This window comes from Oncorhynchus mykiss, chromosome 8, assembly GCF_057628025.1.
Source record: "Oncorhynchus mykiss isolate SJ-2025 chromosome 8, ASM5762802v1, whole genome shotgun sequence".
Taxonomy (NCBI): domain Eukaryota; kingdom Metazoa; phylum Chordata; class Actinopteri; order Salmoniformes; family Salmonidae; genus Oncorhynchus; species Oncorhynchus mykiss.
The window spans coordinates 48,531,586-48,544,786 of NC_143029.1; the positions used below are offsets into that span (position 1 = coordinate 48,531,586).

At 40.6% G+C, this 13,201-nt stretch overlaps 1 protein-coding gene across 3 annotated transcripts in view; it reads right to left on the reverse strand.

The window, feature by feature from the left end:
• Positions 1 to 8,288: 8,288 nt before the first annotated feature.
• LOC110529981 (serine/threonine-protein kinase PRP4 homolog) overlaps positions 8,289 to 13,201 on the reverse strand; it is a 38,899-nt gene continuing 33,986 nt past the window's right edge. For 2 of the 3 annotated variants that reach the window (XR_016482402.1, XM_021612697.3), the window contains 4 exons: positions 11,249 to 11,363; positions 10,652 to 10,803; positions 10,341 to 10,427; positions 8,289 to 9,345 (listed from right to left, as the gene is read on the reverse strand). Coding sequence is in view for 1 of the 3 variants with exons in the window: in XM_021612697.3 (XP_021468372.3) it covers positions 9,139 to 9,345; positions 10,341 to 10,427; positions 10,652 to 10,803; positions 11,249 to 11,363 (561 nt within the window). In the remaining 2 variants the exon portion in view is untranslated. The remainder of the gene's footprint in view (positions 9,346 to 10,340; positions 10,428 to 10,651; positions 10,804 to 11,248; positions 11,364 to 13,201) is intronic. The other variant, XR_016482403.1, reaches the window with a different exon arrangement.

A 13,201-nucleotide genomic window follows, 5' to 3' on the forward strand; every position in this document is an offset into this window, starting at 1 on the left:
GTTGTTTTGTGGTGGGTGATTCTGTCACGATCATGCCGAAAACACGAAGTAAACTGAACAAAACAATAAATGAACAACGTCCGTGAAGCTATACACGAAATGTGCTGACACAAAACACTACACATAGACAATCACCCACAACCCACAATGACAAAACAGGCTACCTAAATATGGTTCCCAATCAGAGACAACGACTAACACCTGCTTCTGATTGAGAACCATATCAGGCCGAACACAGAAACAGACAAACTAGAAATACAACATAGAATGCCCACTCAGATCACACCCTGACCAAACAAAACATAGAAACATACAAAGCAAACTATGGTCAGGGCGTGACAACTACTTCATGTTAGATCCCTCACTTCCAAGGCGGTCATAGTCAATGAACTGATCATAAACTTGATGTGATTGGCCTGACTGAAACATGGCTCAAGCCTGATGAATTTACTGTATTAAATGAGGCCTCTCCTCCTGGTTACACTAGTGATCATATCCCCCTGCGCATCCCGCGAAGGTGTTGCTAACATTTATGACAGCAAATTTCCATTTACGAAAAATGAAATAACTGCGTTTTTGTCTTCTGAGTTTCTAGTCATGAAATCTATGTGGTATACTCAGTCACTTTTTATATCTACTGTTTACAGGTCTCCTTGGTCGTATACAGCATTCCACACTGAGATCCCTGAATTCCTATCGGACCTCGTAGACATGGCAGATAATATTAAACTTTTTGGTGACTTCAATATTCATATTAAAAAGTCCACATACCCACTCCAAAAGGCATTCAGAGCCATCATCAACTTAGTGGGTTTTGTCCAACATGTCTCAGAACCTACGCATTGCCACAATCATACCCAGGATTTAGTTTTGTCCCAAGGAATAAATATGGTGGATCTAAATGTTTTTCCTCATAATCCTGGACTATCGGACCACCATTTTATTACATTTGCAATCACAACAAATAATCTGCTCAGACCCCAATCAAGGATTAACAAAAGCTGACCTATAAATTCTCTGCATCTACCCAAGGACGTCGGAGTACAAAAATCAGTTAACCACCTAACTGAGGATCTAAACTTAACCTTATGTAATACCCTAGATATAGTCGCACCTATAATAACTAAAAACATTTTTCACAAGAAATTAGCTCCCTGGTATACAGAAAGTACCTGGGCCCTGAAGCAAGCTTCCAGAAAATTGGAAAGGATATGTCACCATCTTCTGACTAGCTTGGAAAAACAGTACAGTGCAGTTTAGAAAATCCCTCACTGCTTCTCAATCAGCACTACTTTTCCAAGCTGATTGAGGAGAACAAAAATTATTAAAAATGTATTTTTGATACAGTCGCAAAGTTAACAAAAAAAAACAGCATTCCCCAAGTGAGGGTGGCCTTCACTTCAGCAGTGATGAATTCATGAACTTCTTTGGTGAAAAGATTATGATCGTTAGAAAGCAAATGATGGACTCTTTGAATATGCATATTTCTCAAAAACTCAGTCGTCCCGAGTCTGCACAGAACTTCCAGGACCTAAGATTAATGGAGACACTCATGTTTTTAATCCTGTATCTCAACACTTTCACGAAAATAGTAATGGCCTCTAAACCTTCCAGCTGCCTACTGGACCCTATTCTAATAAAACTACTGAAAGAGCTAATTCCTGTACTTGGCCCTCCTATGTTGAACATAATAAACGATTCCATATCCTCCAGATGTGTACCAAACTTACTAAGAGTGGCAGAATTAAAGCCTCTCCTGAAAAAGGCAAATCAGAGCGACACACAGAAGCATCTAGGGTCAATGCCCTACTCAAGGGCACGTTGACAAATCTACCACCAGGCCAAAAAACGTGAACCCGAACTCTCCAAGATTCCCCCACAGTATCCCAATAGCTGTTCCTCTACCATTCGAGACCCCTCCCACACCCATCCCCAAGAAGGAACAAACACTTAGCTTCCTAGTACATATGGTAATTAAAAAGTTTTATTGAATGACTTTGAGGATTACCATCAAAATTACTTGTTAATGGAGAAAATAGACATCGATGACAGGTGCATGGGCCCCCAGAGCTCATGGGCTCCTCCCTCCTTGCGGGGGTGTCCGGTACGCCAGTGACCTATATACCACTATTTCATACAAAATAAAAATTACCACCCGATCCCACTACTTGACCCTAACTGATCCTACACCATGCCGACAGCCTGGGAGGACAGGACTCTTTCATTCAACACACCTTGTAACTCTTCTGCAGTAAAACCTCATACACCCATGTACTTCTCTGCAGCTTCCAATTCAACATCTATTTTCTGTGATTTACGTTCCATTTCTGCATTAGAGTTGATAACAATGTCAATGAATGGTAAGAAGCCAACCTTTTTTTAAGCACAAATTTGTATATCACTCTGTATTGGCCTAGGCATACTACTCACTCTTGACCCATCATCCTTCCACTCTCTTCACTGCCTTAGCATATGACACCTCATGCAGATGTGCTACTACAACATCTACTCTAACCCTGGTAACCTCAACCGGTCTCTTCTGATCCCAAGCAACATGGGCACCCCCACAATTTAGTTTTTTCCACCGATACTACAGTCATGGCCAAAAGTTTTGAGAATGACACAAATATACATTTTCACAAAGTCTGCTACCTCAGTTTGTATGATGGCAATTTGTATATACTCCAGAATGTTATGAAGAGTGATCAGATGAATTGCAATTAATTGCAAAGTCCCTCTTTGCCATGCAAATGAACTGAATCCCCCAAAAACATTTCCACTGCATTTAGGACCAGCTGACATCATTTCAGTGATTCTCTCGTTAACACAGGTGTGAGTGTTGACGAGGACAAAGGCTGGAGAACACTCTGTCATGCTGATTGAGTTCGAATAACAGACTGGAAGCTTCAAAAGGAGGGTGGTGCTTGGAATCATTGTTCTTCCTCTGTAAACCATGGTTAACCTGCAAGGAAACACGTGCCGTCATCATTGCTTTGCACAAACAGGGCTTCACAGGCAAGGATATTGCTGCCAGTAACATTGCACCTAAATCAACCATTTATTGGATCATCAAGAACTTCAAGAAGAGCGGTTCAATTGTTGTGAAGAAGGCTTCAGGGCGCCCAAGAAAGTCCAGCAAGCGCCAAGACCGTCTCCTAAAGTTGATTCAGCTGTGGGATTGGGGCACCACCAGTACAGAGCTTGCTCAGGAATGGCAGCAGGCAGGTGTGAGTGCATCTGCACGCAGTGAGGCAAAGACTTTTGGAGGATAGCCTGGTGTCAAGAAGGGCAGCAAAGAAGCCACTTCTCTCCAGGAAAAACATCAGGGACAGACTGATATTCTGCAAACGGTACAGGGATTGGACTGCTGAGGACTGGGGTAAAGTCATTTTCTCTGATGAATCCCCTTTCCGATTGTTTGGGGCATCCGGAAAAAAGCTTGTCCGGAGAAGACAAGGTGAGCGCTACCATCAGTCCTGTGTCATGCCAACAGTAAAGCCTCCTGAGAACATTAATATGTGAGGTTGCTTCTCAGCCAAGGGAGTGGGCTCACTCACAATTTTGCCTAAGAACACAGCCATGAATAAAGAATGGTACCAACACATCCTCCGAGAGCAACTTCTCCCAACCATCCAGGAACAATTTGGTGATGAACATTGCCTTTTCCACCATGATGGAGCACCTTGCCATAAGGCAAAAGTGATAACTAAGTGGCTCGGGGAACAAACATCGATAGATATTTTGGGTCCATGGCTAGGAAACTCTCCAGACCTTAATCCCAATTTGTGTTCCATCCTCAAGAGGTGGGTAGACAAACAAACCCCCACAAATTCTGACAATCTCCAAGCATTGATTATGCAAGAATGGGCTAACATCAGTCAGGATGTGGCCCAGAAGTTAATTGACAGCATGCCAGGGCGGATTGCAGAGGTCTTGAAAAAGAAGGGTCAACACTGCAAATATTAACTCTTTGCATCAACTTCATGTAATTGTCAATAAAAGCCTTTGACACGTATGAAATGCTTAGTAGATATTGCGATCTAAGAGCTTACACCTAAGCAGACAGGCTAAGTCAGGATTTTTGTGACAGTATGTCATTATGGCTACATGATTATGTAGGCTTTGACAGTGTCCAAGTAAGCTATTACCAAAGATCTTTTACTGATCATCAGATAGGCACGGACTATACCAAATATTTTTCACAGACATGTTTATTATATTAAAACACACGTGAAAATGAATACAAGTTATGTTCTCAACAGCAGACAAAATATGCATAGATGTGTTATCATATATTGGAAAAAGTGGTGTCCGATTATTTGGGTTGGATTACACAAATAAAGTTAAGTACATGGACAAAAGTGTTACATATGTTTTAATACATTTCTGTTTTAAAATGTTTCTGAGAAATATCTACAGGGCCCATTGTTGAACATCTCTCTGGCCTTGAGTCTTACATGGGCACCAAAGCAGAAAAAGGAGACTGATGAAACCCAGACAGGGAAAATAAGTTCTGACTTACCCTGAAAAATAAACACAAAATTGCAACGTTAACACAGTGATATGAATCTGGCCATATTTATCAATAACAAGAAAAGGTATTACCTTATTGTTGATGGTCACTTTGGCATAGATTTAGCCAAATTGTAACATATGTTCAATCTAAATTACCTAATACGATTGCCATCTATTTGGCTTTGCTCAGAATCCATAAGCAAAGCATTGAGTTCATGAACAAATCTCAAATATCTATAATGGGTCCAAAATATCACCCGGTGTGTCCAATACTGGCTCATTATGGTAACTACAGTAGTTTCTGCTAACATGTTTGAAAAATAACAGCAAATCAGATCATGACATCATGTCTATAAAAGGTTGACTTATCAAAATTACATCATACACAGCAGGGCTTCTTTCTGCTTAAAGAAAACAGAATAAGAAATATGCCAAATCTGCACCCTCCCTTGAGCCTAGCCCAGATTGGGAAAAGCCTCAAGTAGCAATCTCAGAAGATTTGAATACTGTTGTTGATTTATGTATGCAGTAATTTGCCCCGTTTTGTATGATTGTCATATTGACGACTCCACCTTTACAAATACAGTAACTATCTCCAGAACAGAAACCTTTGTCCAGATGAGGTTCCTTGTGAGTTTCTTCTCTAAAGTGGCAGCACCTAGAATATATAGAGAACAAATGAAAAGTATCTTGGTTCAACTTTAACACAGTTAAAAGACAAAATACCTGAAGCCTTGCTTGTAGCAATCTGGAACTAGTTTAGAGCCATATGATTAACCAAATATCCACAGTCAGGTATATGAGCAGCTTGGAATTATATTTTTAACCAGAAAGAGTAGATGTCATGTGGAGAAAAGGAAGGAGGCCATAAAAGTATTGTGAGAGAAAACGTATGGAAACAAACTTTTAAGGTATGTTATTATGAGTGTCTATTATAAATGCATTTAATAAAATAGTAAGTGAAAGTGATTCCCCATCTTGTCTTTTCTATCACCCCAGTGTTGTTTGCTTTTTGTATCTACCCATGCCATCAAAAAGGACCTTGATAAGTGGCTTTGTGGAGGTCTTGTCTCTCTGAAAGTGGAGCCCAGGCTGGAGAAGGTGCTGGGCTCTGTCTCGCTCTCAGCCACCACAGGAAACATCATTGTTGGGAAAAACATCAAACATCAGTTAGTGTCAGTAAAAAAAAGCACACAAAAATATATATTTTTTGTGTTGTCTTTTGCTTATTTGGTTTGAAACTAAATTTAGCATACAAGTGCCAAATCCTAACTTGAGATCTGTGTTCATCAAGTTATGCGCACAAATCAAGTTGGGATTCCAGCCTAAAAACTGCACAAAAAGCTGATGAAAACAAAAGTATTCTAGTTAAGGTTTGTGGATTAGTTTTAAAAATACAGAATTTCGGTTAATTGTTAGACACTTAAAGGGGCCTGAACATTGGCATGTGTATGTAGGGAAGACATTTGTGGAAAAGGCATAAATTCTCCATCAGCTACACATGTGTGGGCTCTTTTATTTCTGTTTTGCTCCTATAAGAACATTAAAATATATAACACAAAATAAAGTAGAGGCAATTACCGCTCATAACAAGCAGACTCAAAGCTCAGAGAATAAATATCCCTGTATCAAAAGACAACATGATCATACAAAACATGAAAACCAATGATAGAGGGAAACAAAACACTTAAATATCCTTCTTTTTTAGAGGAACATGCCTAAAATAATTGCAACACATGAGTTTGAATACATAGCAAGACTGCTATCCTCACATGCAGTTTCTAACATTGTATCAAGGGAACACATGAAAAACAAAAAGGTATTTGTTACAGGAGAGCAAGAAATTCTGAGCTGTTCCATTAAGATAAGTACACTGAAGGTGCTCTTGTCCATCATAGCTTGTTGAATGCAGCCCCCCCATACCCGACCCAACTTCCTCTCCACAATTTGGGTGCGTGACTTGATTAAGTTTACTTTTATCCAGTTTGTCTTTGACATATTTTTAAACAACATGTAAACCATGTCTATTATGGCATCTGGCTAAAACAATGTGTACAATATTAAAATATATTTTAAAAATAAATAAACATACGAGGTAATAACCAGGTGAAGTTGATGGGTTTTGTTTTTTGGAAGAGGGGGGATAGCTTACCTTCAATGTACTGAAAGTGGTATACAATCTGCTTTAAACATGAGGGGCCATCCCTGCAAGTGGGCTCAAGTAGGACCCAAGGACCCCCAACCGTTTGGGTTTTCAGCACTGACAGACCTACAGGCAGCGGCAGAACGGGCATGCGGACCAGGGCCTGCACAGACACCAGGGTGGGGGATGGGGTGAGTGGGGGAGCACTCTGGGTTTTCAATACCTGGGGGAGACGTGGATATAAATAGCATTTACGCTGGCCCTGCACCACAGCACAACACAACACAGGGCATGACAGGTAATAACCGCACAGAATAATAGTAAGTCAAAGGAGCTGCCAAGTCTGCAAGACTTCACCTTCTACAGACTGTACAAACATGCCATTCAAAAGGTTTAGGGCATTGGATTACGAACAATTGGGTTGCGACCAATCAAACAAAGCCCAAGTTAAATAACTGTGATCATTATCTGGAACCCCTCCCTGCTCGTCACAGCCTTGGCAACTCATGAATGACAGTAAACCCCAACAATCAGAATTATATTTTTACAGCTACAATATCATCCACCTTCAGTCACCTGCAAGGGGCCAATCAAAAACTGAAAATCCAAGTGGATGAAACTCAAACTCTTTATGAGTGCGTCATTATAAGCTTTTTATCTGGCTTGCAGGTAGGCGGAGATGGAAAATATGTTGTAAAGCAGACATTCTGCTTGGAGCCCTACTATGGTTTAGGGATGTGACAAATGGAAAATATTTCTTAACGTTTAAACTGCCATTTAAAAAAAAAAAAGTTTTCCCCCCGTTAAAACGATAAGAACATTTAACAAAATTCCATGTCAAATCATATTGCATGGTATGACCGCTAGGGGGAAATTAAGTTCTACCGTGGGCTTACAGTAGGTGGCATCTGGAATGGGTTTCTGCAGGTGAAATTACGATCCGACCGCTCCCTCTACACACATGCACCCAAGCTCCCATTAGGCCTTAAAGGTCTAATACAGCCATTTTTATCTCAATATCAAATAATTTCTGGGTAACAATTAAGTACCTTACCGTGAATGTTTTCAATTAAAATGGTCAAAAAGAAACAGCTAACAGCAATTTCACAAGCAAGAATTTTGCTAGGACTGTCTGGGAGTACTCTTAGTGGGGAAGGGAAAACTGAAAATTAACCGTTATTGAAAGAGAGGTTTGGAACTCTTTCTTATTGGTCTTAACTAATTTCCCACCCAGTGATGTCACCAGGCAGGCCAAAACTTCATCTCACCAAAACAGGTTGAAATTTCAGGCTGTCTTCTCAAACAGCTCTTACACTAAAAGGGCATTATCATAATTTTCACAATTTCATAGTATTAATGCCTATAAAAATTTATCGAACTGATGGGATACACAAACAAAACTGTAGACAAACTACATTCCTTGCCGAATCACGACAGCTTTATCACAAATTCAAAATGGACTGGTTGATTAACGTAGGGAAATGTGTTCCAGCCACGCACTGCAGATTTGGAATAACTGCAGTGCTATTTTAGGCTTTTTTGTGAACTGCTATAGTGTTCCATTTAGAATAGGTTACAACCCCCCTAAACCTAAGCAGGTTCCATAATAAAATATGAAACAAAAACATTATTTTGATGAAGGCAAATTGTGTATTCAATAGTCTAGGGGCCTACTTTATTTCATGATTAACAAAAGCCTGCCACCAAGTTTAAGCTCACAAATAAAACACAGGGCAAAAGAAATCCCACTAAATGCAGATTGGTTAAACATGGAATCATTTTAGCTTTCTAATGCTGTTGACTATATGTCTCAACTACCATTATAAAAGGAATAACACCCTGTTGAAATGGGAGTAAACTGCGAAATTTATGAGAAAGACGCACCCATTTCAGTAGCGTGAGTCGAGGCTCAAATGGCGTTTGCAGTTCTTCATTTAACAAATGACCTCACATCTCAAATAGTCCATTGAAAACAGATGCATACCAACTGTAATAAGCACTTTTTTTCAAACTGTTAACGACGATGACGTGCGGATGCATATCCCCTCTTACTAACGTTACAGCATTGTTGTGTTAGGTAGGCCTATTCCCTTTATGATGATCAGGACCTGTTAGTGGTAGTTTTGTGATAACTGCACTGGGATTTAAATTTTGTAGAAAATAAAAAAAACACAATTAAATGTTTTCCCTTAACGTTAAGGATTCAATTTCGATTAAACATTGAAATGTTCACACCCCTACTATGGTTATATAATACAAGTCCTTAGATCAATGTAAAACGGGAGAGCATGTGTGTGTTGTTCAAACAGGGGAAGAAAGATAATACTACTTCCTCTCCATCAGCAGAGTCTGCCAGCTCAAATAAATACATTTATTGGGCTGGGGTGGGGTCCAACCATAGTCAAACTAGGGACTCAGTACTAGCTTCTGGATGTGTCAATCAATCAATGCATGACTGTGAGTGGTACAGTAAGATATGCTCAGAAGATCTTCTCCTGGATGTAGGGGTGCTGCAGGGCCTGGTTGATGCTGATCCTCTTGGCCGGGTCCAGCATAAGGGTCAGGTCCAGCAGGTCCTTGAGCTGGGCAACCTTCTTGCGCTGGTCTTCAGGGAGACGCTGGCAGCCCACCATGTCAGCCAGCAGCTCCTTGGTGGGGTTGATGGTGCTTATCACTGTCACCTTCTCCTGTGGATAGATGGGACAGAAGAAGGACAGAGGTGGTACAGGGGGGATGGAAAGAGGGGAGTCAGGAAAGAAAGGGAGGGCATGCGATAGAGAGAGAAAGATAGAAGAGAAGGAGTCAGGATGAAAAGCGGAACAGATATGAGTGTGCGGGTTGGGTGGGGTGTGGCGAAAGGGATCAGTGTCGAGAAAGAACCAGGGAGGAAAACAAACCATTTCATAAGAAGGCGAGAGAAAATAATAAAATTGGCATAGAGATGTAGAGGGGGTGATTGGAATAGCAGGAAAAGGAGAATGAACCATGGGCTTAGCTAACTTTGCACAAAATGGAAATATACTGAACAAAAATATAAAGGCATCATGTACAGTGTTGGTCCCATGTTTCATGAGATGAAATAAAAGATCCCAGAAATGTTCCGTACACACAAATTTTGTGCACCATTTTTTTTATATCCCTGTTAGTGAGCATTTCTCCTTTGCCAAGATAATCCATTCACCTGACAGTTGTGGCATATCAAGAAGCTGATTAAACAGTATGATCATTACACAGGTGCACCTTATGCTGGGGACAGACAAAAGGCCACTAAAATGTACCATTTTGTCACACAACACAATGTCATAGATGTCTCAAGTTGAGGGAGCGTGCAATTGGCAAGCTGACTGCAAGAATGCCCGCCAGAGCTGTTGCCAGAAAATGGAATGTTCATTTCTCCACCATAAGCCGCTTCCAACGTTGTTTTAGATCATTTGCCAGTATGTCCAACTGGCCTCACAACCGCAGACCACGGGCCTACCCAGGGCTGCGCCCATTCCCAGTCATTAGGGCCTAATCAATTTATTTCAATTTACTGATATCCTTATTTAAACTGTAACTCAGTAAATTCTTTGAAATCATTTCATGTTGCATTTATATTTTTGTTCAGTCTAACATCAGTTGACTGATACTGATACCAGAGGGGTTTTCATGCAAACATTCCCACTCTGAGACAACAACCTACCCTTTCAGTGACTTTGTCTACTTCTGTGTACAGGAAGTTGAGGTTCTGGTCAAAGTGCTGGTCCTTGAACACGCCTTTCCTGATCATCTGTGAAGGGGTAGAAAGATATCAGTTGGGATCAATTCCATTTCAAATGTATCTGTCCAGGAAGAAACCAGAAACTCAAGTTTCAAGTTTCCTCATTGATAGGAAACTTCATTGATATTTCAGAATTCTTATTTCACTTCTGAATAGTTTTTCTTTCTGTACATTTCCAGTAGTAGGGGGAAGGGTGTGTTTCTGGATGGACCCTACAGTACAGTTGGTCTCACCTTGTTGGGCATCTTGCCCTTGATGTCCATGGCGAGCTTAATCATGTGGTTGTTGGTTTTCCCTGGGAAAAGTATCTTGCCCGTGTACAGCTCATACAGAGTGCAGCCAACGGACCACATGTCGATCCCATAGTCGTAAGGCTTCCCGATGACTGCAAGGAAAGATGTAGGCTTTAGGGGACTATGACAAACCATAGCAAATGAGTATGTTTGATCAGTGATGTGCTCATAAAGGCACACCTTCTCAAAAATATTAAAAATAATCTGTTTTCTTCCGTTTGGTGCCGACTAAACATGACAGTTGTACATTTTCCCTACAAGTTAAGACCTACAGCAGTGGTCACCAACTGGTTGTGGAGAGCTTCTGGATGCACTAATTCAACTAATCAAGGACTTGATGAGAGGTGATTAGTTTAATGTAGTTAATGTAGTTTGTGCTGGGATGTAAAAGCCTGCACACTAAGTATAGTAGTACTTCAGGTCAAGGGTTGGTGACAAAAAGTTGAGAGGATTAATTCTAAACCAATCCAAAGAGAAGAAAATAAAAAAGAACAAAGGAGAAGAACACAAAAGTGAATAAGAAAAGCGAAGACTCACTAATCTCAGGCGCCCTGTAGAACCGGCTGACCAAGTAGGGCGTGATGTCATTCTCTGCCACGTGCGACGCTGAACCAAAGTCACAGAGCTTTAGGATGGTTTTCGACTCGTTGACCTGTTGAAAACAAACTAATCAAAAAATATGCCACTCGACCTATGTAAAACTCCAGCCAACATGTTTCAAAAGGTCAATGGTGATGGCTAATCTTCCAGCATTCCCCTTCCACCAAATGCATTTATTGTAGAGTTCAAGCACAATGACAAACCACATGCTATCAAAAGAACTGAGATGCAGAAGTGAATAACCCTATTCCACTATTACATCACTGTGGAAAAGGAGTGCTGCGTGCCACAGTCACAGGTCAGTAAATACTAGTCAGCAAGCATCTAGTTATTTACTGGCTAGTTAGCAAGTGAGACAACCCTGCTGTAAACTAAACTCTTAGGTAAGTGATACAATTTTAAATGTACTGTATCTAATTTATATTCAGAGCATTGACATTGTACAACGGTCATCTCTAGTTAACAGTGTTAATCCCCCCCAAAAGATCACATTGTTCACACAATTAGACTAAACTGAGGTGCACTGGGCCACGGCTGGTCACATGACCGGGCAAAACAGGTCAGGGCAGAGTGCCAGAGTGCCTCAGTTATCAGTGCAACTGGGTCATAATGCCAACAAGACAGCATAATGGATCATTCAGAATCATACAACAATATAGCAGATGCGCAAAATGGGTTCAGAAAGAAACAAAGTTGCCTGGAATACACCACCCGATTTACCACAATCAGATTCAAATAAAAAAATGAACAAGTCCACTTACTGTTCTTTAATAGATTTCTCTAAAGCCTTTGACCACAATGACATATGGGACAAGCTGGAGTCAAATTGGTCTAAATGGTAACATCCTGAAATGCCTTATGTATGATAATATGAACTGTCTAACTGGCTGCCTAACTGACTGGTTACCTGTTGACATTGGAGGGAAACAGGGTTGCTTTTAATCACCTATTCTGTTCTCAATGTACATTAATGATCTCACTCTGGCCATCAAAGCTTGAGGAAAAGGTCTTAACAATGAACGAGTGTCTACTCTTTTATATACAGATGACATCGTATTGATCTCTGAAACTGAAGATGAGTTAAAAAAAAGATCATATTGCTTTTAACTGGTGTGAACAATACAAATGGAAAATCAATGTAGACAAAACTTAGGTAGGAATTAATCCGTGCCTAGAACACCTTATTTTCTCCTGTGGTCCTGCCACAGATGTTGTCAGTGAGTACAAGTATCTGGGGGTGATTATTAATTCAGTTTTGGATTAAGTGCATAGCTAACGATGCAAATCGTGCCCTTGATGCCGTCATTGTGAAGTGTAAATAGTTTTATTTAACTAGGCAAGTCAGTTAAGAACAAATTCTTATTTACAATGACGGCCTACCCTGGCCAAACCCGGACGACGCTGGGCAAATTATGCGCCGCCCTATGGTACTCCCAATCACGGCCAGATGTGATACAGCCTGGATTTGAACCAGGAACTGTAGTGACACCACTCGCACTGAGATGGAGTGCCTTAGACCGCTGCGCCATGGTAAGGAATGGGTGGCCTACCTTTTAAATGTTTCACTAAACTGTTTGAATCACTGGTGCTTCCTATTATTACCTATGCTGCAGCAGTATGTGGGCAGATAAATTGTACTTGTGTTAATGCTGTTTTTAACCGTGCCTGCAGATGTTACCTTTGTGCTGCTATTCAAGGTGATATGGTCTGGAAAACTCTATGGCATCACTAGTGGCTATGCATTTAAAAACATTTGCAGAGATTTTGCAGTATGCCAAATGAACGTGTTAAAGTGTATTTGTATGGGCTTGTGATGTTGCAAAGAAAAATGTCAAAGCCAGAGTGTATTCTAGAAATACCCAAAATGCTTTTGAATCAGCGCTTTTATGA